The sequence below is a fragment of the Ahaetulla prasina genome, chromosome 17 (assembly GCF_028640845.1).
Source record: "Ahaetulla prasina isolate Xishuangbanna chromosome 17, ASM2864084v1, whole genome shotgun sequence".
Taxonomy (NCBI): Eukaryota; Metazoa; Chordata; class Lepidosauria; order Squamata; family Colubridae; genus Ahaetulla; species Ahaetulla prasina.
In genome coordinates, this window is record NC_080555.1 from 7637501 (window position 1) to 7656578 (window position 19078).

Sequence of the window (19078 nt, forward strand, 5' to 3'; positions counted from 1 at the left end):
GTGCTTTGGAGAGTAGATTGACCCCCTCTTCTTTAACAGGGGGTTAAATATTAAGAAATACTTGGCCCCCTCTAAACATTGCCCCATAATTCCTTTGCATCATACAAGTAGTCCTCAACTTATAACAGTCCATTTAGTGACGTTCAAAGTTACAATGTCACTGGGGGAAAAAATGACTTATGACCAGTTTTCACACTTACGACCGTTAACTTCAGAAGCTTGGCAACTGGCTCGCATTTACGACGGTCACAGCATCCCGGGGTGTGTGTGTGTGTCACGTGATCCCCCTTTTACGACAAGCCAAGTCCACAGAGACTCCAGATTCACTTAACAACCGGGTCACTCGCTTCATCCACGGCATTTGACTCAGTTCACAAGCGTGGCGAGAAAGGTCGTAAAGGCAAAACTGACGGCAAAGCTGACTGAAGAAACGGGCTCACTTCGCGGCCTAAATCTGGGGCTCCATTAGGGTCGTAAGTCGAGGACTAGCTGTATGGGTAGCGGTCGGATTTGTAACCCGATTCTCGTGCCCCCTTCCCCTACCACCACCTCGCCCTGTGCCCACATGCCAAATTTCCCCCAAATCCCTACTCACTGCGTGCCATGGCTCCGCTTGGCTCCGTCTGACAGCTTCTCCAACCTGATAACCCCGATTAATCATTAATTGACATTTCACCGATATCGGTGGCCGGCCAGCAGCCGACAAGATCAGCGTATGTCACCTTGCCCGCCCCCCTCCTTTTACCTTAGCTGGGAAATGGGTTTGCGATGAATTGCGGTTAATGGCTAAATTACGCCAGCCCTCCCGCACTGATGTCCGGCGGAGTGACCCCCATCCAGTTAACTCTGACTACTAGGAAACTAGAAAGTTTTTTTGTCTCTCTACTTTGGGAAGGGAAGAAAAATATCTGGGAAAAAAGCAGTCCTTTTTTTTAAAAAAAGAAAAAAGAAAGGAAAGAAAAATAAACTTTATTAGAATTTGGAATACAAAATAAAACGGAAGGAGAACTCATATTTAGAATGAAAAGTCGAGGGAGGGAGGGAGGAACAGAAGGAAGGAAGGAAGGAAGGAAGGAAGGAAGGAAGGAAGGAAGGAAGGAAGGAAGGAAGGAAGGAAGGAAAATGTGCAGAAATCGGGGAAGGGAAAAAGAAAGGAAAAGGGGAAGAGAAAGGAAAAGATAAGGGGAAAGGAGAGGAGAGGAAGGTAAAAGAAGAAGGGAAGGGAAGGGGAGACAGAAAAAAGAAAAATGGAAGAGTAGGGAAGGAAGGGGAGAGGAGAGGGGAAGGGAGAGGAGGAAAGGAAAGAAGAGAAGGGAAGGGAAGGGAAGGAAAGGAAAGGGAAAGGAAAGGAAAGGAAAGAGAAGGAAAGGAAAGGAAAGAGAAGAGAGGAAAGGAAGAGAGGAAGGAAAGGAAAGGAAGGAAGGAAAGGAAGGAAAGGAAGAGAGGAAAGGAAGAGAGGAAGGAAAGGAAAGGAAGGAAGGAAAGGAAAGGAAGGAAGGAAAGGAAAGAAAAGAGAGGGAAAGGAAAGAGAGGGAAGGAAAGGAAAAGGAAGGGAAGGGAAGGGAAGGAATGGAAAGGAAAGGAAAGGAAAGAGAAGGAAAGGAAAGGAAAGGAAAGGAAAGGAAAGAGAGGGAAAGGAAAGAGAGGGAAGGAAAGGAAAAGGAAGGGAAGGGAAGGGAAGGAATGGAAAGGAAAGAGAAGGAAAGGAAAGGAAAGGAAAGGAAAGGAAAGGAAAGAGAGGGAAAGGAAAGAGAGGGAAGGAAAGGAAAAGGAAGGGAAGGGAAGGGATGGAATGGAAAGGAAAGGAAAGGGAAAGGAAAGGAAAGGAAAGGAAAGGAAAGGAAAGGAAAGGATGGAATTAATGTAGCATTTCCCCCATTCCCTTGAAGAAGACTTTTGGGCAACTCCAGATCTAAAAAAAAAAGACCAACCCACCCAATTTTAAGGGGAAAAAAAAATAGCAATAAATCAAACAATCTCAACTTGATAGGGCCAAACTTTGCAAGAACAGATTTGGAAAAAAAAACCTCTTTAGAAAGTGATGAAAATGCCACTCCAATTACATTCACGAGAATTCCGTTCTTGCCTCTTTTCTCTCACCCCAAAGTAGAATTATTGGGGGAAAAACTATTTTGGGAAAATCGATGTCTCATGTCCAGCCTGATGGGGGAAACTAAGCCAGAAGGTAGTCACAGTAATTTTCCAAAGAATTAAGCAAGAATTCCTGGATTTACTTAGAAGGGAAGATAAACTTTTAAGAAGATATTTTGTTTTCCTTCCAAAAAGGGGATTCAAAAGGAGTCCGTTTTCAACAACGGAAAGATATTTGCTTTCAGCCAGCCCACCTTGCAAGGTTGTCGTGGGGGAAATAGACGGCGAAGAGAATGTCTTGTCTTCCTCCAGGATATAGGTTGTCCTCCACTTACAACGGTTTGTTTAGCGACCGTTCGGAGTTAGAACGGCACTGAAAAAAGTGACTTGTTAGGACCGTTTTTCACACTTAGCGACCGTTGCAGCATTTCCCCCTCCCATGGTCAGGTGGCCAAAATTCGGACGCTTGGTGATGGACTCATATTTACGACGGTTGCAGTGTCCCGGGGTCACGTGATCCCCTTTTGCAACCGTCTGCCAAGCAAAGTAAAACGGGAAAAGCAGATTCACTTAATGACCGTGATTCACTTAATAGCTGTGGCAAGAAAGGATATAAAATCGAAAGAAACGTCGTTTTGCCAAGACACTTCCAATTTTACGCGGGAGAAAACCCGAATAACCAAAGACCTATATATATATATATATATTTAGTATATATATATACTAAATAAAATTACCGGTAAGTAAGTCGGAAGAGGAAATCCTGTTTGTTTGCCACACTTTTGGCAAATCTAAGCCAATAAAAATAAAATTAAAAATAAAGTTCAGATAAAGAAGACACTGAATATTTATTTGAGGATCCTGGGACTTGGTTTACCCCAGTTTTCCCCGGTTCAGGTGGGGATGATGGGTGTTGTGGTCTGGCCCCTTCTGGAGAACGCTTGGGGCCTGGAATATATCAGTGACGGCTAACCTTTTCGGTGCCAAGTGCCGAAAGTGCGCGCACACCCCTATAATGCAATAGTGCGTGTGCCCTCCATGAGCCCCCCACACGCAGGCGTGCACAACCCCCATGCATGCGCCCCCCTGCACATGCGCACGTTTTCCACATGCGCCCCCCCCCACGCAGCAAAAAATGTTCCTATCATTCCCACCAGAAGTTGGCAAATGGGCCATTTCTGGCCCCCAGAGGGCCTCCAGGAGGGTGAGGAAAGTCATTTTCGCCCTCCCCAGACTCCTAGAAAGGCTCTGGAGCCTGGTGAGAGAAAAAAAACTGGCGTTCCCTATTAGCCCAAGGCCCTCCGGAGGCAGGAAACTGCCTGTTTCCCTACTTCTGGTGGGCCCAGAAGGCCCGAAAATCAGCTGGCCGGCGTGCGCATGCGCGCCGGAGCCGAGCTCGCATGCCCACCAATATGGCGTGCCATAGGTTCGCCATCACGGGGATAGGGGAGGCTTCTGTGGGGCAAGGCTCCCACCTTCCCGTGCGCTCTCACAGGGAGGGACTCGTCAGGGTGCCGTCGGCCAAGCAATGCCGGCTGGCGACCCCCAGGGGAAGGGCCTTTTCTGTGGGGGCTCCTACCCTCTGGAACGAACTCCCGCCGGGACTCCGTCAACTTCCCGACCTTCGGACCTTCCGCCGTGAGCTGAAGACATATTTATTTCGTCAAGCAGGACTGGCGTAGGATTTTAGAATTTTAATTCTTGTTATTGGGGTTTTTAATTCAATTCGTTTTATTGTTTTATATGTATTTTATATAGGGCCGTATTTGATAGGTTTTTTAATTATTGTTTTATTATATTTATATAAATATAAATATAATTTATAAAAATTTATATTTATATAAATTATTATTTATTATTATTTATATGGCTGTCAACGCCCTGAGTCCTTCGGGAGAAGGGCGGTATAAAAATCTAATTAAATAAATAAAAATAAATAAATAAAGGGAGAGGAGAGGCCGATCCATAACTACTCATTAATTTTCAAGCTGTGAGTGTCGATTTATCAAGCCGCATCACATAGTTTCGTAGCGGGTATCCAGTTAGTAAGGAAATAAAATTCAAGCTACAGAGACGCGAGTGCATTTAGTAATGATCTTTATTTGAAAAGTTTCAAAAACGCCTGCTCTTCACAGAAGAGGCTGCGCCCAAGATTTATAAAAAGTGACAAGAGGCCAAATAACACTAGTAAAACCTGAGTAGTAAAAGCGTTCAAACCACAGCGCAACATTTTACCTCTTCAAATATTGAGAGGTCAAACAGAACAATCAATATTTGTTTTTATTTTCTGAAAGTGGAGAAAGGAAAAATACACACACACACACACACACACACAAAACACTACCAGGTAACTAGATACTGCATCTTTAAATGTCCTTATTTGACCTAAGCTTATATAAAAACATAAAATTATACCTCTTGAATCCCACTTTGTCCAACACAAACGAGCTGCCGTTGTTAGAAACGAGTTAAGAAAATGTTTTCAAATGGTCTTCGGTTTTCCCTCCGGAAAACTCAAAAGCAGCATGTATATGTTTCAAACTGACAGCCCTGCCAGGTTTCAAATGGAAGCTGGAAGGCTCTAGCTGTAGAAACTGCCCTGAGCAAGGGGTCAGACTAGATGCCCTCTGGGGCTCCTCCCAAGTCTGCAATTCTAGGATTTTTCAATGTATAAAACGGCTTTGATTCATTTAAAAAAAAAATAATATTGATAAATCGCTTCTTAGCAGTTCTGATTCGTGCACAGGTAGTCCTCAATTTAGGATCAACATTTCTGTTGCTAAGTGGGACAGCCGTTCGGTGAAATTTTTGCCCCCTTCTACGACCTTTTTGGCCACGGCTGTGAAGGGATTCCCTCCCGTTGTTAAATGAATAACACTGTTGTGACTCCAGTCCCCGAACCTGGCCCCATGCCCGAAAGTGACTCCGAGATTGAGGGGGAAGGGCCGGTAAGGCTTACCTCAGGAGAATTGATTCCTTTGGCCCGGCTCCAGGAGCCAGAACCAGGCCAGTCGGAGGATGTAATGAGGCCATCATCCCCTGATTCCTCCCTTCCCCAGGCTACGCCTTCAGACCCAGCTGATAATAATAATAATCAAGCTTGGATTGACCCGGGCTTCAGAAGATTAAAGAGGCGGCGTCATCAAAGGGCTCCTGCCCCACCCCACAGGATATATAAGGAGCTTTGGGACTGCTCTCAGTTCCACGGGAAGCAAAAATTAGCTGAACCGTTTCACAAAGAGCTGAAAGTCTTGCTACGTGAGTCATTTGTTTGAACTTTGGCAGGCAGCTGCGATTTCTCTGCCAGGACTGATAAGAGCCGTGAATCCACTGGCTGAAGGCCAGCTCGTGGGTCTGAAGTGGGGAAGGAGACAGAACAAACACAGTTGGGAAGTCAAAAGCCTCCAGAGCCTGGGGAGGGCAAAAACGCCCCCCCCCACCAGCCTGGTGCAGGAGACCAACTAGGCCACGCCCACCATGGCCACACCCACCCAGCAACCAGGTAGAGAACCCCTTGCTACAATTTTTGAAGCCCATCCCTGGCTGGAAATGTAATTCTGGACTGCGGGGCCCAGTTTCTTCCCCATCTTGAGCAAATGTGGGGGGGGACGGGGAACAGGGACAACGTTCCCCATCAGGCACCCCCCCACACACACCTGTTTTCGGCCCATCATGCACAGCAGCTGACCCAAGGGAGCTGAACGAGCAAATACGTCTGCGTTTTAGGAATCCTTCCTCCCGGTTGTGCAGTATTCTGAGTTGGAAAATTGGCTTTCCCCATCAGTGGCGGTGGGCTGGGATGGGTGGGGAGGGGTCTGCTTCTTCCGCTTCTTCTTCTGGCCAACAGGAATGGGAGGCGGCGGGGCAGCCGGCGGGGACAGGGGGCTGGCAGCCTCGGTGGAAACCTGCACCTTGATGTTGTTCTTGAAATACTGGCGTCGGACGCTCACGTCTTCAAGGGACGGGCTGTCGGGAGAAGCAGGGGGAAGGCCAGGGGCTCGCGTGGGCTGTTCCCCACCCATCTGGGGCCCATGCAGACCCTGGGGGTCACTGAGGGGGAGGGCTGGAGAGGCTGCGTCCCTTACGGATGTAGACCCCAGGTTGGATGATCCCTTGGCATTGAGAGTGGAATTCCAGAATTCTGCAGGAGAAAGAGAGAAAAGACAGAACGCAGAATAATAGATATGGAAGGGACTCCAGAGGTCTTCTAGTCCAACCCACTACCCAAGATAGAAGACCGTAGTCTCTTCTTGAAAACCTCCAGTGATGGAACACCCACAACTTCCGGAGGCAAGCTGTTCCACTGGTGAATTGTTCTCACTGTCAGGAAATTCCTTCTAAATTCTAGGTTGGTTTATCTTGCAGTCCTCGAAGAAGAATAGAATAGAATGGAATGGAATAGAATGGAATGGAAATAGAAATAGAAATAGAAATAGAAATAGAAATAGAAATAGAAATAACAGAAATAGAAATATTAGAGAATGGAATGGAATAGAAATAGAAATAGAAATAATAGAGAATAGAATAGAATAGAATAGAATAGAATAGAATAGAATAGAATAGAATAGAATAGAATGGAATGGAATGGAATGGAATGGAATGGAATGGAATGGAACGGAACGGAACGGAACGGAACGGAACGGAACGGAACAGAATGAAATAGAAATAGAAATAGAAATAATAGAAATAGAAATAAAAAAAGAAAGAATAGAGAATGGAATGGAATAGAAATAGAAATAGAAATAGAAATAGAAATAGAAATAGAAATAGAAATAGAATGGAATGGAATGGAATGGAATGGAATGGAATGGAATGGAATAGAAATTGAAATAATAGAAATAGAAATAAAAATAAAAATAGAGAATAGAGAATGGAATGGAAATAGAAATAATAGAGAATAGAGAATAGAATAGAGTAGAGTAGAGTAGAGTAGAATAGAATAGAATAGAATAGAATAGAATAGAATAGAATAGAATAGAATAGAATAGAATGGAATAGAATGGAATAGAATAGAATAGAATGGAATAGGAAGGGACCTTGGAGGTCTTCTAGTCCAACCCTCTTGCAAAGCAGGAGACCCTCTGCCATTTCAGACAAGTGGCTGTCCCGTCTTTTCTTAAAAACCTCCAGTGATGGAGCACCCACAACGTCTGGTGGCCAGCTGTTCCACTGGTTTAATTGTTCTCACTGTCAGGAAATTTTCTCCTTAATTCCAGATTGCTTCTTTCCTGGATTCGTTGCCATCCGTTGTTCTTCTTCTCTCCACTCTTTCTAAGATCTCAACTCAACATCTTTTTGTGTGTGTGTGTATAGTGGTGACCGAAACCGGACGTGGTATTCCAAGTATATGCAGTATAAAGTGGCATTATTGCTTCTTGTGACCATCTTGATGCTATATCCCAAAGATCAAAGATCCAGAGGCCACAGATGGAGGTGTGTGAATTCAGGAAGCATCAAAGGTGAGATGTGGCAGGATGGGCTACTCACCTAGTCCCAGGTGAGCAATGGCTTCCAGCTCCTGGCAGGTGGAAGCCTCCCAGATCGGCTGCGGGAGACGTAACGCAAGAGGCAGGACGTCCCTTAAGAGGGGAGAATAAAATAGAGAACCTTATCCAGAGTTTCCAAACCCATAAGGCTGCTCTCGAAAGTCGGAAACCTGTTACAGGTAGCCCTCGACTTGACGACCGCAGTTGGAGCCTGAATTTCCATCACTAAGCAATGTTCCATGGGTCATGCCCGATTTTTGTAAAGCGAACTACTGCAGTTGTTAAGGGAATCTAATGAATTACAACAGAGCTGGAAGGGAGCCTTGGAGGTCTTCTAGTCCAACCCCCTGCTCAAGCAGGAGACCCTGCTCTCCTTCTCCATCTCCTCCTCCTCAGAATAATAGACTTGGAAGGGACATTAGAGGCCTTCCTTCTTCCCTTCCCTACCCTTCTTCCTTCCTTCCCTCCACTCATATCGATCTATCTATCTATCTATCTATCTATCCATCCATCCATCCATCCATCTATCTATTATCTATCTATCATCTATATCTATTATCAATCTATATCATATATCTATCTATCTATATCTATCTATCATCTATCTATCATCTATCGATCTATCTATTATCTATTATCTCTATCATTTATATCTATTATCTAACTATCATCTATTATCTATCTATATCTATCTATCTATCTATTTATCTATTATCTATATCTATCATCTATATTATCAATCTATATCATCTATCTATCTATCATCTATATCTATCTATCTATCTATCTATCATCTATATCTATTATCAATCTATATCATCTACCTACCTATCTATCTATATCTATCTATCATCTATCTATCATCTATCGATCTATCTATTATCTATTATCTCTATTTATCTATCATCTATATCTATCATCTAACTATCATCTATTATCTATCTATATCTATCTATCTATTTATCTATCTATCTATTATCAATATCTATCATCTATATTATCAATCTATATCATCTATCTATTATCTATCTATCTATCATCTATATCTATCTATCTATCTATCTATCTATCTATCTATCTATCTATCTATCTATCTATCTATCATCTATATCTATTATCAATCTATATCATATATCTATCTCTATATCTATCTATCATCTATCTATCATCTATCGATCTATCTATTATCTATTATCTCTATCATTTATATCTATTATCTGACTATCATCTATTATCTATCTATATCTATATCTATCTATCTATTTATCTATCTATTATCTATATCTATCATCTATATTATCAATCTATATCATCTATCTATCTATCTATCTATCTATCTATCTATCTATCTATCTATCTATCATCTATATCTATTATCAATCTATATCATCTACCTATCTATCTATATCTATCTATCATCTATCGATCTATCTATTATCTATTATCTCTATTTATCTATCATCTATATCTATCATCTAACTATCATCTATTATCTATCTATATCTATCTATCTATCTATTTATCTATCTATTATCAATATTTATCATCTATATTATCAATCTATATCATCTATCTATCATCTATCTATCATCTATATCTATCTATCTATCTATCTATCTATCTATCTATCTATCTATCTATCTATCTATCTATCTATCTATCTATCTATCTATCTATCTATTATCTATATCTATCTCTATCTATCAAACCAAAATGAACAAATTCAAACGAACAGAACGGAAACAATTCAAATGCGACAGGGGCGATAAGCAGCTTGGGTTGAGGTCTACAGAAATTAAGTTGGAATTTTAAAACTGTGGAAGTTGTAGCAGCTGAGACCACTTGAATAAGTTAGTCCAGACTTGGAGAAACATCGAACTTTTGACAATCAAGTTTAAAGCGGTTTACAATTAGGTTTAAAGCAGTTGTTCAGAGGCGTGACATTAACGATCAAAACCATAAATTAAATCATTTACGGCGAAGCGGTAACTATGTACACTTTTGTATGCTTTCACGTGAGGCTCTTAACTTGGTTAGTGAACTGACCCACTTTCTGGGCGTGTTTGATGCCACCTTGAACCACAGGCCACCCCCTCCCGCATTGTAAAGTTTAAAAATCCCAAAAGGTTTTGCTAAAAATCACTTACGGAACCGAGCAGTAAAAAGCAACGAGATGAAGAAGTGTGGGAAAACTCCGATCGGATCCTTCCAGTGTAATAGCTAGGGAAAATTTTTTTAAAAATATTAAGACTTGTTAGCTTCTCTAAAGAGCTCCGTTTATTTTCCATCTGCAAATCTGTTGCCAAAAGAAAAAAAAAAGCAAAATACAGGTAGCTCTTGACTTACGATGGTTTGTTTAGTGACTGTTCGAAGATACAACGGCAATGAAATAAGTGACTTACGACCTGTTTTTCACACTTGTGACCGTTGCAGCAGCCCCCGTGGTCACGTGACCAAAATTCAGATGCTTAGAGACTCATATTTATGACCGTCGAGTTTCCCACGGTCATGTGATCACACAGACCTTCCGACATGGGGAAGATTCACTTAACAACCGTGCTACTGACTTCAGAACTGCAGTGACTCACTTAACACGTCTGGACAGAAAGGTCGTAAAATGGGGCAAAATTCACTTAACGACCGTGTCGCTTAGCAACAGAAATGCTGGCCTCCATTCTGGCTGTAAGTCGAGGATCACCTGTATCATTGACTTCCCCCATTGAATTTGCTGGCCAGAAGGTCGCAAAAGGGGATCCCATCAGCAGTGAAATCCAACTTTTTTTATTACCGGTTCTGTGGGCATGATTTGGTGGGCGTGGGTGTGGCTTGGTGGGTGTGGTTTGGTTTGGTGGGCGTGGCAGGGAAAGGATACTGCAAAATCCCCATTCTCTCCCCACTCCTGAGGGAAGGATACTGCAAAATCCCCATTCCCTCCCCACTCCTGCGGGAAGGATATTGCAAAATCCCCATTCCCTCCCCACTCCTGGGGGAAGGATATTGCAAAATCCCCATTCCCTCCCCACTCCTAGGGGAAGGATACTACAAAATCCCCATTCCCTCCCCACTCCTGCGGGAAGGATATTGCAAAATCCCCATTCCCTCCCCACTCCTGGGAGAAGGATATTGCAAAATCTCCATTCCCTCCCCACTCCTGGGGGAAGGATATTGCAAAATCTCCATTCCCTCCCCACTCCTGGGGGAAGGATACTGCAAAATCCCCATTCCCTCCCCACTCCTGGGAGAAGGATATTGCAAAATCTCCATTACCTCCCCACTCCTGGGGGAAGGATATTGCAAAATCCCCATTCCCACCCCACTCTGGGACCAGCCAGAGGTGGTATTTGCTGGTTTTCCGAACTACTCAAAATTTCCGCTGCGGGTTCTCCAGAACCTGTCAGAACCTGCTGGATTTCACCCCTGGATCATGTGATTGCAGGACACTGCAACCGTCATAAATACGGGTCTGAATTTTGATCACGTGACTATGAGGATGCCACAAAGGTCGTAACTGTGAAAACATTCACAAGTCACATTTTTCAGTGTCGTCGTAACTTCAAACGGTCACTAAACGAATGGTTGTAGGTCCAGGACTATTCGTATCAATGTCCAGCACAGAAAAACCATACAGAGAATCTTATTTTTCTGTTTCAATCATGTGAGTTTGGCAACCCGACTTTATGAGAGCCTCCTACTTTTTTCAAAAATGCCAGCCAAGTCTTACCTGCCCTTTCTTGGTGTAAACGGTAAGTTGTCACAAAAGCAGGCGATGAATCATTCAAAAGACGGAGACAGAGAACCTGGCACTGGCGTGTGTTGGATCTTCGCACCAGAAATGTCTGCGGGACGCGAGAAAGCGGGTCGTGTTAGAGGCAAAGCAAGAGAAGGGGAATTCTGGGAAATGGAGAGCAGGCATTTAAAAGGTGACTTTCAGCTCCTAGAATTCTCAGCAAGGGCTGTGCTGGCTGGGGAATTCTGGGAGTTGAAGGCCACACAGCTAGAGAAGTTTTACTGTGCAGGTAAGACCTCGACTTACTCAGTGAGAAAGCCAGATTCATTTAACAACCGTGTTACGGACTTAGCAACTGCGGTGACTCGTTTAACAACTCTGGCAAGAAAAGTCGTAAAATGGGGCAAAACTCACTTTTAACCTCGCTTAGCAACAAACATTTGGGGCTGTCAGGGTTCCGACGGATGCCCTAATTAAGAGCCAAGCTTCAAAAGAAATCCAGTTATTTATTAGGAGCTTCAGCTCGGTGTGTTCCAAGTGAAGCCAACTCTGACCCTACGTAATTTACGGCCTAGACTTGACCTTGTTTCCCCCCTCCCCCACGAGGGTGTGTCGTCAGTCACATTCGCCAACGGAGCAATTTCCCAGGTTGTAGAAATCACTCCCCTCCGGACGCTGTGAGTAACCCTGGGAGACAGCCTTGAGAGAGATATGTCTGGAATGCGCTTTTATTTTTGGCTGCCGTGCTGCTTCGCCGTTTTCCCATTCCCCCCCCCCTTGCCTATGGCAACTCGAGAGCCAGGCCAGGCATGCTTTGCGAGTTGACAGGGGCTCAATTGGGCCGTCGTACATCAAGGACAACGTGTACGACAGTTAAAACCTGAGACACATTTTACAATAGTAAAAAAACAGTAAATCAATTAAAAAACCAGAGCTCTAATACGGAACGTCAGTTGGTAGAGGCCTCCTTAAAAAAAAAAAAAGGCACTCTGCTTAGGCTCAGAGGCTCTCTTGCTGGCCACTCACACCTCCCAGGTTCTAAGCCCAGTCCTTACCCCTCCTGGTTCCCGTTGCAAGATGTGGAGGGCCGTGGCTGAATTGATGCCCAACTGAAGCCAAATGGGTTGGGTAAGCCTCAGTCGTCCCACGAGGCTAATGTTTTGGGGCAGGGGCTCAGCTCCTTGCCGGGGGTTGGCGTAGGGCTCGGGGTAGTCATAGGCTGAGTTGGAGGTCATTCCGGTCAGGAAATGATGGACTGGCTTCTCTAAATCCTTGGGAGAGCTAGAAAAGATGAACGAGTCTTAAACTGAGGCAAGAAAACCCAAAAGTACGCGTAGAGTAGTAGCCAAAATTGTGGAAGCCTTTTGGGGAAAGTGTATTTTCTAAAACTAGCTAATAACACCCCTTTTTTGGGGGGGGCAGTAGTACCATAAAATTATATATCAATGGAAAGATAATTGAATCGAGAATGTAATGCAATAACTTTTATGAAGGGTTTACTATTAGAATAGCAGTTACGGTACGAAGAAGAAAAGGGAAACATGTAGGAAAAACGAGATATACAAAAATTGTCCCCATGTCAGTTAATACTTCGTTGGGTAACTTTTAGCATGAAAGACGGCCTTACAGCATCTTCCCATGGAATGAACCAAGTCTTTGAGTTCTGCAGCTGTTATCATGTGAAACCAAGATTGAAAGATGGCTTCTATTAACTGGGTTTTATTGCTGGGTCGCTTCTGACTAACCAGCTTCTTTAGATGGCTCCATAGTTTTTCAATTGGGTGAAGGTCTGAGCTATTCCAGCAGTGGAATAGGATTACCTTGAAACTCCCCCCAAAAATGGTGTTATTAGCCATCAAACCTCAAAAATACATTTTTCCCAAAAGGTTTCCACAATTTTGGCCACCTACTGTATAGATCGGGTGGGAGCTTCATCCCTGGAAGCTTTCAAGAAGAGACCGGACTGCCATCTGTCAGAAATGGTGTCGGGTCTCCTGCTTGAGTGGGGGGTTGGACTAGATGACCTACAAGGTCCCTTCCAACTCTGTTATCCTGTTATTTCATCACTGGAGGCTTTCAAGAAAAGACCGGACTGCCATCTGTCAGAAATGGTGTCGGGTCTCCTGCTTGGGTGGGGGGTTGGACTAGATGACCTACAAGGTCCCTTTCAACTCTGTTAATCTGTATCTGCAAACCAGGCAGCAACTATGAGAGGGATCTTGGCGTCTCAGCGGACAACCAATGAAATATGAGCCAGCAGGGTGTTGCTGCAGCCAAAAAAGCCATTGCAATCCTAAATTGCATTAACAGTGGGATGCGATCAAGATCAAGGGAAGTACTAATACCACTCTATAAAGCCTTAGTAAAACCGAACCTAGAGTACTGCATCCAGTTTTGGTCACCACACTATAAAAAGATGTTGAGACTCTAGAAAGAGTGCAGAGAAGAGCAACCAAGAGGATTAGGGGAATGGAGGCTAAAACATACAACGAACAGTTGCAGGAACAGGGCCTGGCTAGTCTAGTGAAGAGAAGGACCAGAGGAGACAGGAGAGCATCTTCCAATATTTGAGGGGCTGCTACAGAGAGGAGGAAGGGGGTCAACTTATTTTCCAAAGCACCGAAGGCCAGACAAGGAATAAGGGCTGGAAACAGATCAAGGAGAGATTCCACCTGGAAATAAGGAGACATTTTCTGATAGTGAGTAACAATCAACCCATGGAACAGAAGTTGCCTTCAGAAGTTGTGGGAACTTCATCCCTGGAAGATTTCAAGAAGAGACTGGACTGCCATCTGTCAGAAATGATGTAGGGTCTCCTGCTTGGGTGGGTGGGGGGTTGGGCTAGATGACCTATAAGGTCCCTTCCAACTCTGTTAAACTGTTCAGAAATGGTGTGTAGGATTTCCTGCTTAGGCGGGGGCGGGGGGGATGGCCTAGATGACCTCCAAGGTCCCTTCCAACTCTTCCGTTTTCTATCTTCCTATTCTACGGTTAGGAAAGGAGGCTAACACGAGCAAAAAAATAGCATTTTCCCACCTCCTCAATTTTGAGGCTTTTCCCCCTTAATAAAACCACTTTGAAAGAGGAACGACTGTTCCTAAAATCCCTAAAATCAGAGCAAAAAGCTTGCTTGTTATCTTTGGTGGAGTCACAACCAGTGTGTGTTTGTGTGTGTGTGTGTGTGAGAGGAGGGGGAAGTTCAGCATTCGGCTGAGCGGTACCAACCTTGAGCCGTTGCAAAACACAGCGGGGGCGAGAGACTATGAGTCAGCCCCATGGCAGGGGTCCACGTGGAAGCACAATCTGGAAAAAAAAACAAAATTAAAAAAAGAGAGAGAGAGAGAGAGAGCGAGGAAAAAAGCAGAAAGAAAATATTTAAAAAGAATTGCCCATTTTTTTGGGGGGTGGGTGGGGAGAAAATCCGTTTAAGGAATTGGGGTGGGGAGGGGGATGAGGGAAAAGCATGAATGTGTCGTGCTTTTTCATCGGCATCTCCCTCCGAGGCATCAAATGTAATCGGAAAAAATGAATGACTGGATCTGATGGGGGTTTTGGGGGGTTTTTTTTTTCCCCGCCTCTCGCCCAAAAAATAAAACAAAATTCATTTTAGATTGGAGGATCTTCGGCACAGAAGCTCGCCCACGCTTTGCTGGGCATCTTGGCTGAAGACGGAACTATTTGTGTAGGAAAACTTCTCTTCCCTCCCGCAGTGAACAGCAGATTATTTATTTATTTACATTTATTTATTTATTTATTTGGAACCTGCCTTTTATTATTTTTACCTAATAACTCAAGGTGGCGAACATATCCAACGCGCCGTTCTCCTCTTACTTTCCCCACATAACAACAGCCTTGTGAGGTAGACTGGGCTGAGAGAGAGAGAGAGAGGAACTGGCTCAAAGTCATTGAGCTGATTTACGTGGCTAAGGCGAGACTAGAACTCACCGTCACCTAGTGATTGGCCCAAAGTCACCCAGTTAGGTTTCATGCCTGAGGCGGGATTAGAACTCACCGTCTCTTGGTGATTGGCCCAAAGTCACCCAGCTGGCTTTTGTGGCTAAGGTGAGACTAGAACTCACTGTCACCTAGTAATTGGCCCAAAGTCACCCAGTTGGCTTTCATGCCTGAGGCAGGACTAGAATTCCCCGTCTCCTGGTGATTGGCCCCAAATCACCCAGTTGGCTTTCTGGGCTAAGACAAGACTAGAATTCACTGTCGCCTGGTAATTGGCCAAAGACACCCAACCAGCTTTCATGCCTAAGGCAGGACTACAACTCTCAGTCTCCCAGTTTCTAGCCTGATATTTCAACCATTAGACCCAACTGGCTCTCCCTATGAAATACAGTAATCCTCGACTTACGACCACATTTAAGTCCAAAATTTCTCTTGCTAAGCAAGACAAGTTGTTAAGTGAGTTTTGTCCCACTTTATGACCTTACTTGCCGCGGTTGTTAAGTGAATCTGGCTTCCCCTTTGACTTTACCTGTCATAAGGTCGCAAAAGTGACCCCGGGACACTGCGACCGTCATAAATATGAGTCACTTGCCCAGCATCCAGATTTTGATCTCCGGACCACGGGGCTGCCACGACGGTCGTAAGTATGAAAAAATGGTCGTAAGTCCCTTTTCCCCAAGAACCGTCACTAAACGAACGGTCGTAAGCGGAAGGCTACCTGTATTTCTCTTTTCTCATGAACAGTTCCAGGCTGAGCTCAGGTTGGAGATTTTACCTCCAACCTGGTTTTAAACGCGTCGTGCGCGCGCACGGACCGAACTGAGCCTGGCAGAACCGGGTTCAAATCCTTCCCAGCGTTCCCGTCAGAGTTGGCCCTCATGGCCTGGCCTACCTTGCAGGGCTGCAGGGAGGACCAAAGGCCAGGCGGCTCGAGGAAAAACCTTGGGACCAAAACCTAACCCGATCTGCCTATTCCCTCCTCCCCCTCCCCTTCGCATTCCTAATCTCAGCCAGGTGTGCCCAGGTGAGGACGCTGGAAAGAATTTTTAGGGAGGGGAGAGCATCCGTTTCCTCCCCCCCCCCTTCCATCGCTCCCTCCACACCCTCGAGCGGATTAGTTTAGCTGGTTCAGTGGGGCTGGCAAGGAGGATATCGCACAACCCTTAAGGAGGGAGAAGGCCTCCACTGTACAAAACACACCTGGGAAAACGTGAATTTTGCTCCACGTTGCTGGGAAAGAGGGGAGGAGAGTGGGGGGCAGTTCTTCAGTAAAAATGCCCCCTCCCAGGCTAAAAATGACTTCCCTCCCCGCTCCCCCGTGGGTGATGACCTCGCTTCCCCCCCACAGCAGAAGATCCACCCCCCCAACCTCTCTGGCATTATGGTGGGGAGGAGATGCTTGGATCACCTGCGCAGCCTCTGGACCAACCTCCACACACACACCCAACAACAACCCATAGAAATGCCCTGCTGTGCCCGATGGGGAGTGTAGTCCTCAAGGGTCGCGAGGAAAGGGGATGATGGACTGAGGGGCTGTGCGTGGGAGCCACAAGCGGGATCCGAGAGAACGTGACCCGTGTTGTGGGAATTCACGCGTGGTGCGGATATCCAGCTTTCCGATACTCTTTCTCTGCTCAGTTGCAAATCCCCCTCTTGATGTGGGTAGAGTGGGGTGGGGTGGGGGGGAGAATAACAACAGATAACAACAGCTAACAGAGTTGGAAGGGACCTTGGAGGTCATCTAGCCCAACCCCCTGCTCAGGCAGGAGGCCTATGCTAGGGATTCGAACCGCCTGAACTGCCGACCTCTTTGATCGACAAGCTGGGCGCCTTAGCCACTGAGCCACCTGAGCCAGGCACCACAACAACCACACACCCATCGTTCCCAGCCTGGCAAGACCCCCAGCGCTGCTTCACACACACACACACACACACACACACACACACACACACACACACACACACACAATTGCAAAACCTCCCGTTTGAAATCTGTCAAATCTTTAAGCAAACGTCAGTAAAGTCAAGAATAAAAAAACAAAACAAAACCCTCCCAGCAGCTTTTCTCTCCCGTTTTCCCCCTTCCCCTGTTTTTTCAAAAGCCCCCCCCTCCCCAAGTTAAAAATGCCCCCCATCCTTCCCAGCCACTCTTATCGCCCCAATAATAGCCCTTTGCACAGCTCCTAAAATCCCAGCCAACTGGATCCAGAAACCTGATTTCTGCCTAATAATAATAATAATAATAAAATCTCATATCCAAACTTTTTATTAATTTTACTCCAACACAACACAACACAACATAATATGTGTTTTCCAATTACATGTCAGTTTCGTTCCATGTATATATATGTTTGTGTTGTGTTGTGTTGGAGTAAAATTAATAAAAAAATTAAATATGAAAATCTCAGGAAAACACCCCCCCCCCATTTTTGTGGCTCTAACCTTTGAGCCATCCTGCCCCCTTCTCTCCCTGCCTGGGAATTCGCAGGGCTGCAGACTTTCCCAGCTGGGGAAACTGACACCCCAAAAGAAAGAAAGAAAGAGAAATTTACAAAATAGAAAAGTGAAGAGTTGCAAAATTTCTCACCAGATCCGAACCTCCTTCAGGGCTGCTCCTTCACCGGGAGTCCCATCGGTTTGCCTTCGTTCCCCTGTTCCACGTGATTTCCCCCAGTTCTGCTTTCCGCACACCCAGGGAAGTGAGGTTGTCAGCACACACACACACAAACACACACACACACACATATCCAGGCTGCCTCCCAAAGGGAGGGCGAGGCCCAGGCAGGCAGCTGGCAGCCGGGCGAGGAGAAGAGGTGGGTGGCAGCCTGGGGCCTGCCCATCCCATTTTTTTAAAAAATAAAGAATTTATTTTTATTCCAGTGAACCAAGTTTGGGAAAGTTGAGCAGCCTCACCTGATGCCAACACCGATGGGGGCTTTGAAAGTGCCAGGTAGCAAAGATTTTGGGAGGGGGGGAAGTGGGGGGGCGAAGCGGCTGCAAAGGAAAACTTCCCAGGAAAGGCTTTGGGGCTGTAAGGAATGGAATTAGAATAATTGGAATTAAAATTATAATTGGAATTAGGAATTAGGAATAGAATAGAATAGAATAGAATAGAATAGAATAGAATAGAATGGAATGGAATGGAATGGAATGGAATGGAATAGAATAGAATAGAATAGAATAGAATGGAATGGAATGGAATGGAATGGAATGGAATGGAATAGAATAGAATAGAATAGAATAGAATAGAATAGAATGGAATGGAATGGAATGGAATGGAATGGAATGGAATGGAATGGAATGGAATGGAATGGAATGGAATGGAATGGAATGGAATAGAATGGAATGGAATGGAATGGAATGGAATGGAATGGAATGGAATGGAATGGAATGGAATGGAATGGAATAGAATAGAATAGAATGGAATGGAATGGAATGGAATGGAATAGAATAGAATAGAATAGAATAGAATAGAATAGAATAGAATAGAATAGAATAGAATGGAATAGAATAGAATAGAATAGAATGGAATAGGAAGGGACCTTGGAGGTCTTCTAGTCCAACCCTCTTGCAAAGCAGGAGACCCTCTGCCATTTCAGACAAGTGGCTGTCCCGTCTTTTCTTAAAAACCTCCAGTGATGGAGCACCCACAACGTCTGGTGGCCAGCTGTTCCACTGGTTTAATTGTTCTCACTGTCAGGAAATTTTCTCCTTAATTCCAGATTGCTTCTTTCCTGGATTCGTTGCCATCCGTTGTTCTTCTTCTCTCCACTCTTTCTCAGATCTCAACTCAACATCTTTTTGTGTGTGTGTGTGTGTA

General features: G+C 44.8%; 2 protein-coding genes across 3 annotated transcripts in view; both read right to left on the reverse strand.

The window, feature by feature from the left end:
• The window catches only part of LOC131186578 (uncharacterized), a 20084-nt gene extending 19478 nt beyond the window's left edge, over window positions 1-606 (reverse strand). Inside the window, exon 1 of the mRNA XM_058160301.1 lies at window positions 596-606. Within this exon, the coding sequence (XP_058016284.1) occupies window positions 596-605 (10 nt within the window). The 5' untranslated portion in view covers window position 606. The remainder of the gene's footprint in view (window positions 1-595) is intronic.
• A 3565-nt stretch (window positions 607-4171) lies between these two features.
• On the reverse strand, window positions 4172-18146 carry RIN1 (Ras and Rab interactor 1). 2 transcript variants are annotated; one of them, XR_009152401.1, is made up of 8 exons: window positions 17846-18146; window positions 14530-14607; window positions 12360-12585; window positions 11299-11413; window positions 9725-9797; window positions 7579-7670; window positions 5748-6232; window positions 4172-5445 (listed from the first exon to the last, which is right to left on the reverse strand). XR_009152401.1 is itself a non-coding variant. In XM_058160475.1 (7 exons), exons 3-7 carry the CDS (start codon window positions 12537-12539, stop codon window positions 5814-5816), a joined length of 879 nt encoding a protein of 292 aa, XP_058016458.1. In that variant the 5' UTR covers window positions 12540-12585; window positions 14530-14607; window positions 17846-18145; the 3' UTR covers window positions 4172-5813. The 2 variants fall into 2 exon arrangements, 1 of the variants encoding a protein (XP_058016458.1); XM_058160475.1 differs by having other exon boundaries at window positions 4172-6232; window positions 17846-18145.
• Between the last annotated feature and the right edge of the window lie 932 nt (window positions 18147-19078).